At 38.8% G+C, this 19,038-nt stretch overlaps 1 protein-coding gene across 3 annotated transcripts; it reads right to left on the bottom strand.

Moving 5' to 3' along the window:
• Nucleotides 1–1,805: 1,805 nt before the first annotated feature.
• LOC307002842 (chitin synthase chs-1-like) lies at nucleotides 1,806–11,564 on the bottom strand. Of its 3 annotated transcripts, none has more exons than XM_079620764.1 (20): nucleotides 11,353–11,564; nucleotides 11,177–11,229; nucleotides 10,745–10,880; nucleotides 10,440–10,628; nucleotides 9,329–10,341; nucleotides 7,647–7,736; nucleotides 7,407–7,565; nucleotides 7,148–7,322; nucleotides 6,973–7,074; nucleotides 6,008–6,149; nucleotides 4,676–4,876; nucleotides 4,304–4,588; nucleotides 4,009–4,188; nucleotides 3,530–3,917; nucleotides 3,321–3,352; nucleotides 3,160–3,224; nucleotides 2,775–2,885; nucleotides 2,441–2,658; nucleotides 2,158–2,230; nucleotides 1,806–2,081 (listed from the first exon to the last, which is right to left on the bottom strand). In XM_079620764.1, the coding sequence occupies exons 2-20, from the start codon at nucleotides 11,203–11,205 to the stop codon at nucleotides 1,974–1,976; spliced, it is 3,696 nt and encodes a 1,231-aa protein (XP_079476890.1). In that variant the 5' UTR covers nucleotides 11,206–11,229; nucleotides 11,353–11,564; the 3' UTR covers nucleotides 1,806–1,973. The 3 variants fall into 3 exon arrangements, with proteins under 3 accessions (XP_079476890.1, XP_079476889.1, XP_079476888.1); XM_079620763.1 differs by having other exon boundaries at nucleotides 11,424–11,564; XM_079620762.1 differs by having other exon boundaries at nucleotides 11,177–11,239; nucleotides 11,425–11,563.
• Nucleotides 11,565–19,038: the final 7,474 nt, after the last annotated feature.

Here is a 19,038-nt window from a genome sequence, read left to right as displayed (position 1 = left end):
GTGAGGAGACTGAACAGTTTTTCAGTTTTGTACAAACTTTGTTCAACTTTTCATCAAAGACCACTTCACGCTGGCAGATGATCAGGGCAGGGTTGCAGCCCAATGATAATAAAAGAATAGAGACTTTGAAATCGCTTTCTGACACAAGATGGTCAGCGCATGCTGTTGCAACCAAAGCCCTATGTCAGAACTACGCAGGGATCCAGCAGTCATTACTCAACATTGCTGATGATCATGAGCACCAGAATTTGAGCACAAGAGAAGAGGCTAGGGCACTGCACAAAAAGATGAACAAACTGGAAATTGCAATAATGTGCAACATGTGGAATGCAATTCTGCAACGTTTTCATGGTGTAAGTACTGCACTACAAGCAGTGGAATTGGATCTGTGCAATGCTGTGGATCTGGTTCGATCATTGCGTGAATATGTAGCAAGCCTCCGGGATCAGTTTGATAGCTTTGAGACAGCTGCAAGGAACATGTCTCCCAATGTGTCTCATGAGTACAAAGCAGACACCCAGCGAAAAAAAAAAAGAAAGAGACAGGCTGATGAGTCATCTGAGCCTGAGTGCGAGCTATCAGGCCGCAAACGTTTCTGTACATCTGTTTATATCTATATCATTGACCGTTTAGTATCAGAACTGGACAGAAGGTACCAGTCATACAAAGATGTGTGTGAAAACTTTGGGTTTTTAAATGGGTTGCACTTGATTTCCCCCCAAGACCTCCGCTCAGCAGCATTGAACCTGCAGAGGAAATACAACAGTGACTTAGAAGAGGACTTTGTGGAGGAGGTGGTACAGTTCAGAGAATTTGTACAGGATGAAAATGTGAGCAGCAGGTCTGCAGTGGAGTTACTGAAATGTTTAAGAAAAAGAAAACTCCATACAGTGTTTCCAAACACAGACATAGCTCTACGGCTATTCCTGACTATGCCAGTGACCAACGCGAGCGGAGAACGGTCCTTCTCCAAACTGGGCTTGGTGAAAAATAGACTGCGATCAAGCATGCAGCAAGACCGACTCAGTCATCTCACACTGATGTCTATTGAGCATGACATCCTTCGTGATTTGGATTTTAAGGACATAATTAGGGCCTTTTCTTCAAAGAAGACCAGACGAAAGCACTTCTAAAAAGGTAAGAAAGTACTGTATTTATAGCTTGTGCTGTTGTGCAGGTTGTAAATGGTTGTGCATTGTTTTAAGAGAAATTAACATTTATACTGCAAACCTTCTATAAATGTTGCTCAGTTTCATCTTTTTGGTACATGGCCAAAAGTGGTTTGGCCGTGTTGGTGTTGCTATCCATGGTGCTGAAATGAGTGTGTTTGTGTCTGTGCAGGTGCATGTCATGTGATTGGTTCAAAAAGCCCGCTGAGGTCAGAGAAGAGGCTCCTACATGTATCTGTTGCTGTTCTTGCTGTTATCAGTTATATCAGTTCAGACAGTTTGAGTATGTTTGTGCAGACAGGTGATGGTTGGTGATGATGTTTTTCATAATAGTGTTTAAAATTACACATTTTGGTTTTCGTCAACGTAAGTTGCTTTGTTGATAAATAAAGTGTCTTGTGTTTATGCTCAAGAGGGCTCAGTGATATTTTAATAACAATATTATGGTGTTTTCTGGCTCAAAGAAGGAAAACTCACTGTTGTTGCCAGGTCTTGAAAGAAACTAATGCATTTTATGATGTAGATTACACCATTTCAAAACGAGACTAAATTGAGGGGATGGCGGGGGGGATTTGGGGGGCCTACAAAACCTCTCAGCCCCGGGGCCTCCCATTAGGTTAAGGCGGCCTTGCATATCATGTAAGTAACTCAATCATTAATCATCAATCAACAAATCATTAATTGACAGATATATTTTTTACTCTTTAAATTTTAAATTCTCCTTAAATAAATAATTCAGAAAATTATATTAGTGCTACATTAGTATCTATAGGACAATAAACCTTTAGAATTAAATACACATCCTTATACTGAAGACACAGCTCTACTCAAAACAGAGGGGTTATGAAAACATAAGGCTGTATCTGGCTCATACATCTTATACTGAGGGTTTGAGTCCTGGATCTGTGCAACCTATTGAAACGTGAACATCGTTAATAATAAATCAAAAAAATTAAATGGCAATTTAGTGTGTGATCCATTTGCTCACCTTATGTGACTGCTTTCTACAAGCTTTCATTTCTGTATCAGAATACGCCACAAAATGGATTAACGTGTAGATTCTGAAACAAAAGAACATTATACACCATTACTAAAAATAGGAATAAAACAGAATGATTTATCTTCAGACTTTAGACTGGTTTTATATATAATGTATTGCATGATCTCCACTTTTTGATTTAATGAAACACTAAAACAAAAAGGTCCAGCAATTTTAACCATATAAAAGAATCAATGATAGTGATTTTATTATTTTGTGCATGTTTAGTTACCTTTGGTATAGCATTGCAATAAATTGCACTATCAGCAATAATGCGAAGCTCAGTAGAAACATCAGTCCAATTGGATCAATGGAAAACATTTCTGTTGTGGATCGAGTCCCATCAGGAAACATTTTTGGGATCTTTATAGTGACTGAGTCACCAATTGTCTCAAGGAAGAAAGTTGCCACTAGCCAAAGTGCATTGCAGAAGAAAAAGGCAAATGTAACCTATATGAAAGAGAACAACAAAACAGAATGAAGACAAAACTTTACTGTTCCAGAACAGACAAAACAAAACCACATACAAAGTCATTTTTGCATATTGACAAGCTTATGAGGCTCACCTTATTTCGAAGTTCTCTCAGTTCATTAGCCATTTTTTCCTGTTGTTCTTTATTCTCTTTAAGAGGTTCTAGATATTTTTTTTGCAATTCTCTCCAGAAATTGATTTCATCCTGCAGTAAAACAGTAAATGTATATTATGTGTATGCACTATGCACCAGCAGCACCTGACATATCTGCAGCAACCAAGGGCACAAAGTTGGGCCAAAAATAAGATAAAAAATTTAAAAAAGCTGCAAAATGAGAGTTTCTCCATGTATTAATCCATGTAAAATGTAGCCATGTATTATGGAAGAATAACAATAAACAATTATTTAGCAAAAAAAAATAAATGATAAAAAATTATAAACAAATATAATATCATTTATTTCTTCCAATTCGTCTTACCATTGGAAGTGCAGATTCATGCAAGGGAAAGTCATACGATTTCATCTGCAGACGTTCAATCCAAGCTTTTGGAATTAAATATACAAACGTTTTAATCGTAATCTAATTCAATAAATCAACAGCTAGAATGTTAGGATATTAAGTATGGAAGTCATACTTACTTTGATGAGCATTGAGTGGGAACTCCTCTGCCCTACATTGTAGGAATAGAGTATTATTATTAGCGATAGTATTAAAAACATCCACTGTAATCTGAATGTAGTTTATTTGTTAATTTTTTTTTTTCTAATTTATATAAAAATTCTACACAGGTGGATAGGATGGATGGGATGAAACAATGCACATTTGTGCTATAGTTTTTTGTTTTTACCCTTGTGTTTCCAAAGGAATATGTGGCTCTTCAGTTTCGGTTATGGTTTCTGCAGGTAGTATCTCCTTGCTCGAATCTTCTTCAGATTCCAAACATGGACAATTGCAACATGTGGCATTCATGACCTTCTTCTTGATGGTATCGACTGCTGTAGTCTTAGTCTGGCCGCCGGTTTCACGAGTGCCCCACGTGACATTGTTCATGTTGACGATAGAGTAAATGGCCAAGAGCAAATACCCGCTGGGAATGCAGAGGAAGTATAACAACCCATAGATGACCAGTGAGAACTCCTGAGGGTGTAAAGCTGCCGTAATGATGTACAACACCACCATGCCGATGAGGAACAGACCACTGGGGGTCAGAAAAGTTTTTTGCCTCACTAAATCCCCTATGAGAGTAGAGATGAGGAAATAAAGCATGTGCAGTCTAAAAATATTGATGTTCTAAATCGTTTTTTTACGCATGAAAAAAGCCGTTACCTATGATGCTGAGAACCGTCCCCGCCATGAGAAATGCGTAGAACACACTCATAATTGCAGCGATTTTAATCTGCATGTCAGATGTCAGTTTGAAGCATAAGATGAGATAGACAGTAGGGGGCACTATGGCCAAAGCAAGAGCAATATTTTCATTGATATCCAAAATGAACACAAAGCTTCCTGCAAGATAAAGAAAGAACTTTAATAGTTTAAAATCTTTTTTAGCCATAAAACAGCACAATGAATCTAATGCAAATAAATTACTGTCAAATTTTCTATGCAAGCAAAACCTTACCTGATATCATGAGACAGATAGTGGCAGGGCCCAAGATGGAAGCTGCCAAGCTGATAATCTGGTACAAGATGTAAAGTTTTGAGATAGAGCTGTTCCTCTGAGAGGTCAGTCCTCCTGAGCCCAAGAGGTCGATGGTGTTGGCCATGGTAGAAGGTCCCCAGCGTCTGCGCTGGTTGTAGAACTCTTTAAAATCCTGAGGCGCATTGGTGTAGGCATCAGAAGCTGCATTGTACTCAACCCTCCACCCCTGCTGCAGAAGCAGAGTACATAACCAGCGGTCCTCGCCTGACGTTACACCGAAAAGAAGGGGAATTTGTTTAGTCAAGGCTGAATTTATATTATTAGTCATGTGGTTAACTTCATAGACATTACCTTGATCATACTGGACGCAGTGGCTGGCTTCACTTGCTTTAGTTGTGTACCTCTTCATGACGTTGTCATCCATGAGTGCGGCTCCTCTGAAAAGACTGAAACATCCAGGGCTGCACAGTACACAGCCGAACACGTGCTCTGCTGTCTTTTGCAGCCAGTGGCCTACCGCATATTCAAACTTCTGATACCACACCATGGGCCCTTTAAGCATAATATCTTATTAGTCAGTTTATCACCTTTATAATCTATACTATACATAAGTAGTCGCAAATGCAGTTTTCTTTAGAATGGATAAGTGGATCTCAGATTTTACAATGGTCATCAAGCGGCGAAATAGTTAAACATCATACCATATTTAATGTAGATGTTTCCATAGTTTTCAAAGATGAGTGCATGTCTATATTTGCGACAAGTTTCTACCAAATGACAGATGAATTTGCTGGAAAATTCCACCATAACTGGCTTTATCCCTAGAGACAATACATACAGCTCAGACATATTTGGTTGTTATCTTGATTTTATTTTATTTTAAAATTGTAATTGTATTTATTTTTATTCTCTTTGAATGCTTTTTAATTTCATTTATTATTATTAGTTTTATCTGGTTATTATTATTCCCACATCCTCTGCCTCATACTTTGAAAACCAGTCTATGTGCACTGTCGTTTAAAAGTTTGGGAGGAAGATTTTTTAAAATGTTTTTGAAAGAAGTCTCTTATGCTCACCAATGTTGCATTTATTTGATCAAAAATACAATAAAAACAGTCATATTATAGTTGTGTTGTTTTTAGTCAATGCCTATTAGCTTCATATTAGTATACTCCTTAAACTTAACAGCTGATGTGAAATAACATTACAATTTCAGTGTCACATGATCCTTCAAAAATCAGTGCTGAAAACAGTTGTGCTGCTTAACAATTAAATATAACCATGAAACATTTTTTCAGGATTCTTTGATAAATAGTTAAAAATAACAGCTTTTATTTCAAATAGAATTTTTTGTAACATTATAAATGTCTTTACTGTCACTTATGTCAAATGAATGTGCCCTTGCTGAAAGTATTAAATATATATATATATATATATATATATATATATATATATATATATATATATATATATATATATATATATATATATATATATATATATATATATAATACTTTCAGCAAGGGCACATTCATAATATAATATATATATATATAATCTTACTGAACCAAAACTTTTGAATGGTAGAGTATTCTAGATATCTAGAACATTTTACAGTAATGAATCAAAAACAATAAAATGACCTGATAACAATGGTTTATACTTAATATATATATATCCAACCTGTGCCTGTAGGATGAATCCTGCCACATGCAGCCCCAACCTCTGGGTAGAGTTTCAGTCTGTCAATTAACAGCATGACTGCGGACGGCTGGAAATCAGTATCTCCATCCAGGGCCAAGATATACGTGTTCTCCTTCTCTCTCTAATGAGCATTAAAAACATTCAGAGTCTAGCTGATTTTGTATTATTCTGTAGAAATACTAGTTGTGAATTTTAAAGTTAAAGGAGAACTCCGGTCAATTTTAACATTGAGCTCAATTTTTAGTAAATTTGGAGTGCTGTCAATACAGAGAACAACGACAAAAATCGGTGTTGCCTACACCGTGTTATCCTCTTTTTAAAATTTGCACCCTATTGACTTGAATGGGGTCTAATTTTAAACCTGCTTTTATTTCTCTTATCATCCTTGATGTGTCATACAAGTGCCCAGCCATGTTGAGTGATTCCTTCAGAGTGAACACGAGGGAATCTGACTGCAGTAGATGTGAAAGATCTACTATCAGCCAGCGCACATACCTGTATTTAGTTTCTGTTTTCGGTCGAAGTCCAAAGTAGTCAATTGTCGAGTTCACGCGCGTGATCATAGTAACTAAACCTATGCGCGTGAACTCGACAATCGACTACTTTGGACTTCGACCGAAAACAGGAACTAAATACAGGTATGTGCGCTGGCTGATAGTAGATCTTTCACATCTACTGCAGTCAGATTCCCTCGTGTTCACTCTGAAGGAATCACTCAACATGGCTGGGCACTTGTATGACACATCAAGGATGATAAGAGAAATAAAAGCAGGTTTAAAATTAGACCCCATTCAAGTCAATAGGGTGCAAATTTTAAAAAGAGGATAACACGGTGTAGGCAACACCGATTTTTGTTGTTGTTCTCTGTATTGACAGCACTCCAAATTTACTAAAAATTTAGCTCAATGTTAAAATTGACTGGAGTTCTCCTTTAAGCATCTAACCTTCAGTCTCTCCTTAAGGTCATCCAGTCCTTCTCCTGCCTCAAACTGTTTGAAGTACTGTCTGTTTAGTCTCCAACCAAAAATGTAATACAAGTACATTATCTGCAAACACAGATGATTAGTGAAGTTCTGGCCGCAAAACATCTGCACCTGTGTTTAGCTGCATGACCCTTACCTGAGACCATCTTTTTTTGTGACGAATAAGTTGCTTGTCTTTGATGTGAACCATCATCACATTGCCTTGAGGAAGGGTGTATTCCAGACGACCTCCATAGGGGGTGTTTATGATCTTCTGCCATGGTAGTGGTGGCGTCTGCTTGAATATACATGGATCCTCCACACTAAAAATGCTAATGTATGTGAAGTATTATTAGATTAGTTTTCCCATAAATTCTCAGTAACCAAAAACAGATCAAAATAAAGAGGATTCTTACGTGTAAACTTCTTTAATTACATCCACAAGAGATTCAGCGTATTCATTTGCATGCCGCTGGCTTCCATTATCAACATCCATGAAAGCGTCATCAAAATAAATATGGAATTCAAACTCGACGTCGCTGGGGTTGTCGGTCTTGGGCCTGTATTTATCGAGCCTGGTAGTAAAATAAATAGTATTCAATTACTATAATTAACCTACAATTCAATTGAGACTGAATGAGTAAGTGTATGTTTACCTGAACATAGAGATGATTATCTTCATCATTTCATCATAGGTCTCATGCCACATCGTTGCACACAGAAACACTCTGATGGTTTCTTTTGCGCTGAGGAACACATATTAAGAAATCCAAAGGAAAATTGTAATTGCTCAGAAGTTTTTCTCAGATACATATCATTTAATTACTAACATTTGTAAAATTAGAAGCAAGGGAATCAATTATTAGTTTGTAGCGGATTGACTGGGTTTTTCTGGGGTGCCAACCCCAACCCCTGACCCTTAAACAGTACAGTATGACTGGAATAACACAGTTGTTGCAAACACAACAGTATTATGAAATCCTAGTGTTATAACAGCGGTTCAAACGCGCTTTGTTTCCATTTACAAAGTTCAAACATTCAATGATTCAGTTTAAACAGTTCAAACACTCAGGTTCTTTCTCACTGTTCGACGATTCAGTGACAACGCTCAGGATGATAGACCCTATATTATATTTGACTACAGCCTATAATAAAAGATAATGAATTTCAAACCTGAACCAAACATATTTTTATTCAAAGATCCACAGTCTGTCATTAGTCTTTAGTCTGCCACAAAAAAACAACATTAAAATCATAACCTCAAATGTCATTGTGAAAAAAAAGAGAGACTGTTGTAACAGTGTGTAAATCAGACCTTTCAGGCTATAGTATAAGCCTTATGCCAAAACTATTATTACAACTAAATTGTTGGTCATTGAAGAAAACTAAATAATTGTGTAAATGATTTGTTTTGTGTAACCCGACATTAGACTTTACGGAGGTCGCCTCAGCAGCAGCTATTGTATTATACATTTATTATACATTATACGATCATCCAATCATCCTGCTTCTTAAAGAAGGACGAGACCGCCTAACATCTGCCTCCCTCCGTGAGAAACACCAAACTCTTACCTACAGACTCCGCTTTATTTTAAAGTCTCGGGTTTCTCAAATGTTTCGTCTGACAAAAAACTTTAATTTTACATCCCTCTATAGTTTTAAAAGAGTTTCAGCATCTCAGACTATCACGGCTATGCCATGCACTGTATACTTTTGTAGCTTTATACTTTTAGGCTACTGTATGTCAACTAGGGTGACCACTGCCAGACGTCCCGAAAAAATAAATGTCCTGAAATCTAAACTGTTGTCCCGAATCCGGCCCTAACTGTCCCGAAGATTATACTAAAGCAAAATATTGAGTAGTTCTTGTCTGATAAAACATTAAAAACTGTCCGTGGAGGTTGAATCGTCCTGGAGCCAGCCCCCGTCGGTTGCTCATTTGGCTGCAGTATCTTTTTTTATATATAAGTTCTATAAAGATACCGTAGGCACGAATTTAGATATGCATTGATAAGCTAATTTTCATTCATTCGTTTCGTTGACATGGCTGGTGTAGCTACAGTCCGGAACCCCAACACGCCACTAAAAAGCAAAAACGTCTCTGCAGGCTACCAGGATGAGTGAGTGGGGAAGTATCCATGGATAAAGGTATTTAATTACTTTGCATTTAACGGTGTTATTCAATTATTCGTGTTTTTATAGATGGACATGAAGTAAGAGTCAGATAATATAAATGTAAAAAACAATGAGAATGCAACATTAAATATTCAACATCGATACAGATCATTTAAAAATGTCTAACAATATGTAACCATACTTAGAAAGTTTAAACACTTACCACCGTTTCTCCTTGATTCTCTTTCTGATTTCAAAACGGGTGTTCAGCAACATGGACTGTTCCAGAAACACTCCTTCGTACATGCGTCGCACGAACAGATCTTGGGTTCTTACTATTCGGTGGATCTTCAGGAACCAGATGTAAAATGTACTGAGCATGAGTCCCAACCACCAGCTCAGAGCAGAGCCGATGAAACACGCCAGTCCTCCTGTACTCATTGTTTCCACAATGTCCCTGGCACGTAGAGTTTTTGTAGCATCAGTCAACATCAACCGCAACAATGCACCACTGGATTTCGACGGATCGTTCTCAATACAAGTAGAAGTTTGATTAGACTCTGGGAGTTTAAATGCAAGTGGAATCAAAAACAGTGCCAAAACTGCAACCTGGGCCATGTGTATGGGCAAAGCGAAGCTGCATTTCAGGGAGTGCATCTTGCAAGCCACAACTACAAACCAGCTGCACAGCGCAGAGGATACTATCTGGAGCGCCACCATTGAAATAACGACTGTTTCGAAGACGGATGTGACCGATTTCCAGTTCTGACCAGACAGAGGAACGTAAGCTCCAACCACAGCTGAAGTAATCAGGATTCTCATCAAACTGGAGATGATGCACACCACATTACGGGACTGAGCGATGTCTTTGGAAATGTCCTCTAGAAATGAGATGGAGACGAGCGTGCTGTAGTTTTCCCACCAGTTCACAGAAACACAGATGGTCCCCACGATGGCAAGGCCAATTGATATACTCATCTGAGGGGAACGTTCGATTGCCAGATAACTGACTGCAAAAAGCACATAACCCAGGACGATTAAGAAAATGGAGCATACGGGGAGCATTATAATCCGCTTCCTCTCTTTGGCTAGGCACTCTGCGACTACCTGGAACACTGCTGACAGGATGCTCACACTGTTTAGGATCATCACATTAGTGACAATGTCAAAGTGTGGCATGGCTACTATTGTTAGAATTGCAGCTCCCAATGCTACCAGGAACTCAACACACAGGACCTAGAGCAAAGATCAAAGCAAAGTCAGAAAGTTTACTGCCAGAACAATAAGTTTCTCTGCTACTATACATCTGTTTAACAAAAACTCTGTTTGCTTACCCAAAAAACAGTTTTTTTTGAGGGCATGGCTGCGCTCTTGAAAATGAACTTCCATGTGCTTTTTATCAAAAGGAGAACACTCGGCCCAACCAGAACAAAGCCAATGCCAAGTAGGGCGGCAGGCTTCTTTTCTGAACATATAATCTCAGTGTTATTGTTCCCAAATGTTATCAAAAGCAAAAACGATGTCTGTAAAGAAAAAAAAAATAGTTTCAGTCAAACCGAGCCTTTTGTGTAATATAGACAAGTTAATTGTTATCCCATAATTCAAAAATGATTAGCCAATGATTAATAAAGCAGCTCACTTTACTCAGCAGCGCAAGGGCAAAGACAAGTATGCCAACAATGGCATAGGAGAACCATTTCAAACACTGCACTCGTTTCTTTGGTATCTGCTCATCTTGAATGATCGGCACTTCTCTGCACGCATCCCAAGGTCGCCTGTTGGGAGGAAAAAAAGGGAATAGCTTAATGGAAAATTTAAAGTTCACTTGAACGAGAAATGTAAAAGATGTACAAAAAATGTTGGTATTTATAATGAGAGATTAAAGGAATATATGCCAGGAATATAAACCATATAAATAATTGTTCTTTATAAAGAAACCAATTTGGGAGAAAGTGGAATAGTAAACATTTTAAATTTGAAAATAAGCATTTAGCTGCATAATTAAATATTTGTGGAGATCTACATTTTAATTTAATATAATTTTGATAAATTAAAAACAAAAAATTCTTACCTGAATTCATGGCTCTGCTGCTTTTCCATAGTGTTTGCAAGGCAGCAAAAATCCTTGATTAACCATAAGTAAAACAGACCAGAGCCTTATAACCAGATGGGAGGGAGCACTAGGCCTACGCTATTATTCAAACGGGTTTCATGCTGTGACATATCTTTACACAGAAATCATTATACCTGTCCATGTTCCGTTTAATTTCCCAATCCCTTTGATGAAAATAGTTTCTCAAGTATTTTAAGCAACTTACCGGCTATACTAGGCCTACTACATTCTTTTCAAATGTTTTGCTTTCTCCGTGGCGCAAAAAGTGCGTATGCGCTATCACGCGGCGCATATGGGCGCAGCACTATGGGGGCGCCAAAACGATGTTGATATATTTGGTATTTTCTATATGTAGCTGCTGTTGTGATTTTTTCGTGTTGTAAATATTATTTATTCAGAATCAATATTCTCCTCACTGTTAATCAGTTTGACATATAGCCTATAAATTGGAATATTTGTGATATTTTAACCTTTATAAAGGGCATTTCCCCTAATTGTTTTAAATATATATTATGCTTAGGTAATCTTTCATTTAAAATTCTTAAATTTGATCAATAAATTAAAATAGAATAATAAGATGCAAGGGCTGTCAATCAAATTACACAGCATTAAATAATGTAATGAGATTATTTTAAATATTTTTTGAATATACAAATAAGAGATTTTGGAAAGAATGATAGCCTACACTGTTAGCCCTTACTGTAGAAAAATACCAAATTACTTTCATCAGTAAAAGCACAGTATATATTTACAAATACTTTACAAGGTGATATATCTCAGGTCAGGCAGTTGTTGTTTAATTCTTATAAAGAGCAATGGCAATGGCAGGTGTTAAATAAGCCCAAATTGAGAAGTTATGTTCACTTTAAAAATGATTACTCCACTGAGCCTTATGTCAAATGTTGGTTAACTAGATTACAGAGGTCTTTGTGTGCCCAGCTCAGAGCTGGGGTGTTGCCCTTGCAGATCGAGGTGGGGCGCTCACTGCAACACTGCGTCAATGTTACTTTTTACTCTTTGTAGTGTGGATTTTCCTGTGGGGTTGAAAGGGTTAACAGTGTAAGATAAAAAGACACACCCACGAAAAGTATTTTGACAGTAATAAACTAAGTTATAAAACAGCTTTATACTGGCAACACTGTTGCCAGTAGTTTACAGTAAAATGTAGTTTTGTGGGTCACCATTGTGCTGAAGAGTAGAGCCTGTGCTTCAGGCCAGGAGAAAATCTAGAAACATTGATGATTTGCTGCATGTTGCTTTATTTAACAGGTGGTGACTGTGTAGTTGCTGGTCCAAGGGAAATCTTTTTATGTACTTAAGTTTTTTTAGTGGTTTCAAATGAAAGTTCACAATAATACTTTGCTATTTAATGCATTATACATTTTAGTTAATACATTTAAATGATAGTTGGTCAATTTAAGGCAGTCGGTTTCTGCAAGTGAAATTAGTTTTAACTCGAGTTTTGATTTTGTGCATTTTTACAGTAACAAACTGTATATTACAGTAAAGAACTGTACAATTAACAGTAAATTAGTAAACAGTATTTTACTGTAAAAAAAACCTGGTAAGGTCTAACAGTGTACTTTTAAACACAAAACTAAACCACCAGCAGTTGGCGGTTGGCGACCGTCTTAATGAGTGAGTTATTGTCATTTATGTAAAAATCCTCCTCCTCTTGGGGATTGACTCAGCCTTGTTCAATTTCTCTTGTTGATAGACGCTGGCTTCTTCTTCAGCTCCGACTTCGCGTGCAGCCGTCACCGTGCACGAGCGCAAAACCTCACAACACCCAGCCCCTGTCGGTGATTGGTTGGAACACTGATTATTTTGGTTTTGAGTGGTTGGTGAAACCAATTGTTTTTGTGTGCAAATCTCAGAGCCTAGGCTGCCTACAGAGATGCGTTTTTTTGACAGCTTGCTTATGGAGCGGGCAGCTAGCGGATCGTTAGGAAAGATTAGATGAATGTGATAATTTATGTTTGGGCCTGAAATCGCTGATACAACCTTTAACGCAGACAATCAGTGCGTCTTGATGCGGTCAAATTTGCACGTTTCATTTAAAGACATTTGACCCCGATTGCGTTCCATATAAGACGTAATTACGCCTTCACATGACAGTTTTGCATGTTTTGGCCCTTTTGGTCTTCCTACATCAGGATCAACTGAAGGCTGGATTTTCAAATGTACATGAGGTTCGCAGCTTTATTGTTGCAGTAAACTTGCACAATGTTCTTGAATGAATCATTTATTAGATGTATGTCGGTCTGTTATTGTAGGGACATCAACTTTACATTTTTACACTAAACATGACACGGAACAAAACGTGATTGTGATTGGTTGCGTTACGTCAGTCAGTGGCTGATATTTTTATTCTTAAATACATGTAAGTGAATGTGTTTTGTCATTTAAGAAACCTTTATAATGGTCATGATTAGTTGATGATCTAAAACACACAATGAGCGCCATGTGTAGCCTACACACCGCAGTTCAGAGAATTGTATCTGTCAGGCTACAACACATCAATTCATCCACTTCTCCCGAAATACATTAAAGTAAGTGGTCAGTACAGTAGCCAGCCTGGATGCCAGCCGAACTTAGCCCCGCCCACAACATTTGAGGTCTGATAGTTCGGTCTGGACTTGATCCGTTGTGGAGCAACTATGCTCGAACCAGAGCTGTTCTGTAGTGAAGTGCTACCTGAAGCTGTTAGGGCTATTTTTGGTAGCCCTAACAGCTGTTTGGTAGCCCTAACAGCTGAACAGCTGGTTCACTTTTGATCAGTGAACCAGTTGTGAACCAGTTTGATCAGTTGAACCAGTTGTGTCAGTCAGAACATCACAGATGTACATCACAGATGTGCATCACAGGGTGCTCGCGTGGGAGATCTAAATCGAGTCAACAAATTGATAAAGAAAGCAGGCTCGGTTGTGGGGACTGAATTTGATATGATCCAGCACGTGGCTGAGAAAATAATACTCTCTAAACTAAAATCAATCATGGACAATTCCTTACATCCAATCCATGCTCTTGGGGGGGGGATCAACAAGAGCACCTTCAGCCATAGATTGATTGCACCAAAGTGCAAGTCTGAATGTACCAGGAAGTCCTTTGTACCAGCGGCCATCAGAATGTTGAATGTATTATGAATATTCACGTTACTGAATAATTCCGCTTCCAACGGGCGACCGAAGAGGAAAAGTTATTTAATGTTGTTTTAAATAGGCTACTTCGTGATAATATTCAGCAAAACAGCTCCCTTGGTTGTGTTATGTAACTAGCCTATATCATAAGTTTTATTTTTTTTAACTCAACATTTAGAATTTTTACCTACTGTAGCTTTGGTTTTTCAATCCGTAGGCTACCCGTTTCGCCCCGTGGCTCAAAAGGGATGCAACAAAAATAGGGACACACGAGAAAGCCAAAATAAAATGTAGGCTATTAACAGAATAGAACGGGGATAAAAACGATGTAAAAGACAAGGTAACAAGGAACAAATTCACAATCCGTGCACGCTTTCGCAATCGTTGTTGTGTAAATCGTTCTTTCGAAATACTGGAAATACTGTTCCAGGTGAAGTTACACAACAATATCCTGATTGCACAACAATAATATTTGGATGTAGCCAGAGATGGGCATATATACATGCAAATGTATTTAAAGTAAAAATACAAAATAATGTGTGAAACATTTTATTTAATGTAATATTAACCCATAAAGCGAAGTAGTTTCTTAAAGGGATAGTTCACTTTAAAATTAAAATTCTGTCATCATTTACTCACCCTCAAGTTGTTTTAAACCTGTATTAATTTATTTCTTCTGCTGAACACAAAGAAAGATATTTTGAAGGATGTCAGTAACCAAACAGTAGACTGTACCCATTGACTTCCATAGTATTTTTTTTCCTACTATGGAAGTAAATGGGTACAGACTACTGTTTGGTTACTGACATTCTTCAAAATATCTTCCTTTGTGTTCAGCAGAAGAAATAAATGAATACAGGTTTGAAACATCTTGAGGGTGAGTAAATGATGAAAGAATTTTAATTTTAAAGTGAACTATCCCTTTAAGTTTGATAATAAATCTGCTATGTTTATGACCGGCTATGATGTATTGGTTTATGTCATGCTGTCATGACATAGACATCTGTCATATTTGCATAAAAATGTCATAATTGAGCGAATGACTCTTAATGACAGTTGTCATAAACATGCATAAAACTCCCTTCATATTCAAGACATGTGTCATGTCATGATTATGAAGGTGTCAGGTCAGTTTTATGCACACCCCTTCAAGTAAAGTGTTACCACATTGGCTATGAGAATGTGTGCCAGTTATCTCTAAACTCTTAAAAACCTTATTACCTTTTGTTTTACTTCTTTGGGAATGATACATTTGTACCAGTCACACGGAGACATTTCAAGTGATACCAAACATGTGTAATACTGCACATTAAACCATATAGATTTTTGGGTGAATTTCAGATTATCTCAGCATGATAGAAAGAAGGGAATGGGGGAATGGTTATTAAGGTAAATGAGTAGCAAAACTCGAGAGCACGTAGATGTGAATTTGAGAACTAGTACAATAAATATTTGTACTTGTATGCTAAAATTTACACTCACAGCTCTGATGTGAAAATGTTGAAATGTGTACTCGCAGACAATAGTCACAAAACTGTATTCTGAATTTGAAGCTAGGCAAGTAGTCACAGATGTGTAAAATGCCATTCACCAAAATTCAAGGAGGCATTGCGGTTGTTGGGAGACGTTCGATGGCGGATTTCGTCATGTAGTTTCGCACTCTTGCTGCATCAAGTAAGTGGAATGACGCAGCACTGGTGGCCAGGTTCGCGGAGGGGCTGGAGGAGAAGATAAAGGATGAGATGTATGCTCATGAACTTCCTGAACACCTGGATGAACTCGTTGAGCTAGCTATTCGTTTGCATAACCGCCGGGATCTTCGTCGGAGAGCTCGGCCTTCTACATCCTTGTCTTTTGTCGACCCGGTGTCTGCCTTTTCCGTTTCTGATGCCCCAGTCCACTCACTTGCTCCTGAACCTATGCAGTTGGGCAGGTGCCGTTTATCTGCAGAGGAGAAACAGAAAGGTGGTCCCCACCATTGGGTCCCAACTCGGGACATTCTGGACTGCTCTCTTATTGAGACCATTGATCTTCCCCTCATCCAGGGAAGCCTGGTGGCATTCCTGGGGTGGAGGGTACTGTCAGGACTCTAGTTTGATCATCAGCCTTTCTGTCGTGCTTTTTTAGTGTCTTGGTTGTCAATTTCTCTCACTTAAAAACTAGATTAAATGAACAGACATAAGGAAAGCACGAGCACTGATTAGAATGAGGTGCAGCTTTGATGGCAGAAAGCTGCACCTCATTCTAATCAGTGCTCGTGGTTTCCTTACACACACAGCTGTCTCCCATTTTGCATTGATTTTCTCCACTACTTATGCTTCTCTCTTTCTTTGCTTCTGTCAGGTATGTGGAGATAGATAGGACCCAAAGGCGTGGAGCAGATTCAGTATGTCTTTTAATTTAAGCAAGGCAGACCCAATGGACAGACAGAAAACAAGTCTCTTCTTGATATAAAGTCCAACAGAAAGCGAGAGACAATAACAGCAGGTCTCTCTAGATTAACAAACAGAAAACAGCGCTGGTCTGCAAGGTCTGGTCAGGTTGGTAAACGCGGGGATGCTGGCAAGACCACGAACCCACAGCAACTCTACTCAGCGGGAATAAACTGGTTGAGCACAAAGAGAAACACAGTAACAGGAGGCAGCTCGACGCGACAGGACAGGACAGTGATCAGGAGCTCTGTAGACTGAGATAGCCATCAGTAACATACGTGACAGTCAGCAATAATCCGACAGAGGAGAAGAGAAAGAGGGGACTAGAAATAGAAAGATTAATGATAGAAGATGGGAAAGAGGTGAGGAAATAGGGGAGAGGAAGATGAGGTGACGAGATACAGCTGGAGAGAATGAACGCGTGTAGTAATATGTGTGAGTGTAAACAGGTGTGGGCGGGAGTGTGTGTGTGTGTGTGTGTGTGTACGAGGGAAAGGGAAACACAGAAGGAGGAACAAATAGAGAGAGAGAGCCAGGTACATGACAGCTTCTCTGTCAGTGTGTTTTGGTTACTGTCTGTTTCACTACTGTCCTACAAACCAGACTTGTTTGAGTCATGCCTAGCTTACATGCCTTGTCTGTTCATTTAATCTAGTTTTTCCCTCTGATTTGCCTAGTCCCTGACAAGGCCGTAGCCAGCTAGAGAGTGTAGAATGGCAAAAAGGTTCCGCCAAAATAGTTTAGATGTATTTCTTTAAAAAAAGCCAAAATTGAAAGATCAGAAAGAAGGATATGAGAACAAAGAGGAGAGCAACAGATAGGAGGATATAGATCCAACCAAGATGGAAGAAAGCAAAAGAGAGGAGGATAGAGATGAGAAGGAGACAGAGGAGAGCAACAGAGAGGAAGATAGAGATCAAAACGAGATGGAGGAGAGCAACAGAGAGGAAGATAGATATCAAAACAAGATGGAGGAGAGCAACAGAGAGCAACAGAGAGGAAGATAGAGATCAAAACGAGATGGAGGAGAGCAACAGAGAGGAAGATAGAGATCAAAACGAGATGGAGGAGAGCAACAGAGAGGAAGATAGATATCAAAACGAGATGGAGGAGAGCAACAGAGAGCAACAGAGAGGAAGATAGATATCAAAACGAGATGGAGGAGAGCAACAGAGAGCAACAGAGAGGAAGATAGAGATCAAAACGAGATGGAGGAGAGCAACAGAGAGGAAGATAGAGATCAAAACGAGATGGAGGAGAGCAACAGAGAGGAAGATAGAGATCAAAACGAGATGGAGGAGAGCAACAGAGAGGAAGATAGAGATCAAAACGAGATGGAGGAGAGCAACAGAGAGCAACAGAGAGGAAGATAGATATCAAAACGAGATGGAGGAGAGCAACAGAGAGGAAGATAGAGATCAAAACGAGATGGAGGAGAGCAACAGAGAGGAAGATAGAGATCAAAACGAGATGGAGGAGAGCAACAGAGAGCAACAGAGAGGAAGATAGAGATCAAAACGAGATGGAGGAGAGCAACAGAGAGGAAGATAGAGATCAAAACGAGATGGAGGAGAGCAACAGAGAGGAAGATAGAGATCAAAACGAGATGGAGGAGAGCAACAGAGAGGAAGATAGAGATCAAAACGAGATGGAGGAGAGCAACAGAGAGGAAGATAGATATCAAAACGAGATGGAGGAGAGCAACAGAGAGGAAGATAGATATCAAAACGAGATGGAGGAGAGCAACAGAGAGGAAGATAGAGATCAAAACGAGATGGAGGAGAGCAACAGAGAGGAAGATAGAGATCAAAACGAGATGGAGGAGAGCAACAGAGAGGAAGATAGATATCAAAACGAGATGGAGGAGAGCAACAGAGAGGAAGATAGATATCAAAACGAGATGGAGGAGAGCAACAGAGAGGAAGATAGATATCAAAACGAGATGGAGGAGAGCAACAGAGAGGAAGATAGAGATCAAAACGAGATGGAGGAGAGCAACAGAGAGGAAGATAGAGATCAAAACGAGATGGAGGAGAGCAACAGAGAGGAAGATAGAGATCAAAACGAGATGGAGGAGAGCAACAGAGAGGAAGATAGATATCAAAACGAGATGGAGGAGAGCAACAGAGAGGAAGATAGAGATCAAAACGAGATGGAGGAGAGCAACAGAGAGGAAGATAGAGATCTAAACGAGATGGAGGAGAGCAACAGAGAGGAAGATAGAGATCTAAACGAGATGGAGGAGAGC

This window comes from Phoxinus phoxinus, assembly GCF_949152265.1.
Source record: "Phoxinus phoxinus genome assembly, chromosome: 8".
NCBI lineage: Eukaryota > Metazoa > Chordata > Actinopteri > Cypriniformes > Leuciscidae > Phoxinus > Phoxinus phoxinus.
Note: the sequence above shows the minus strand (reverse complement) of the source record. Positions and strands in the feature narration are given on the sequence as shown.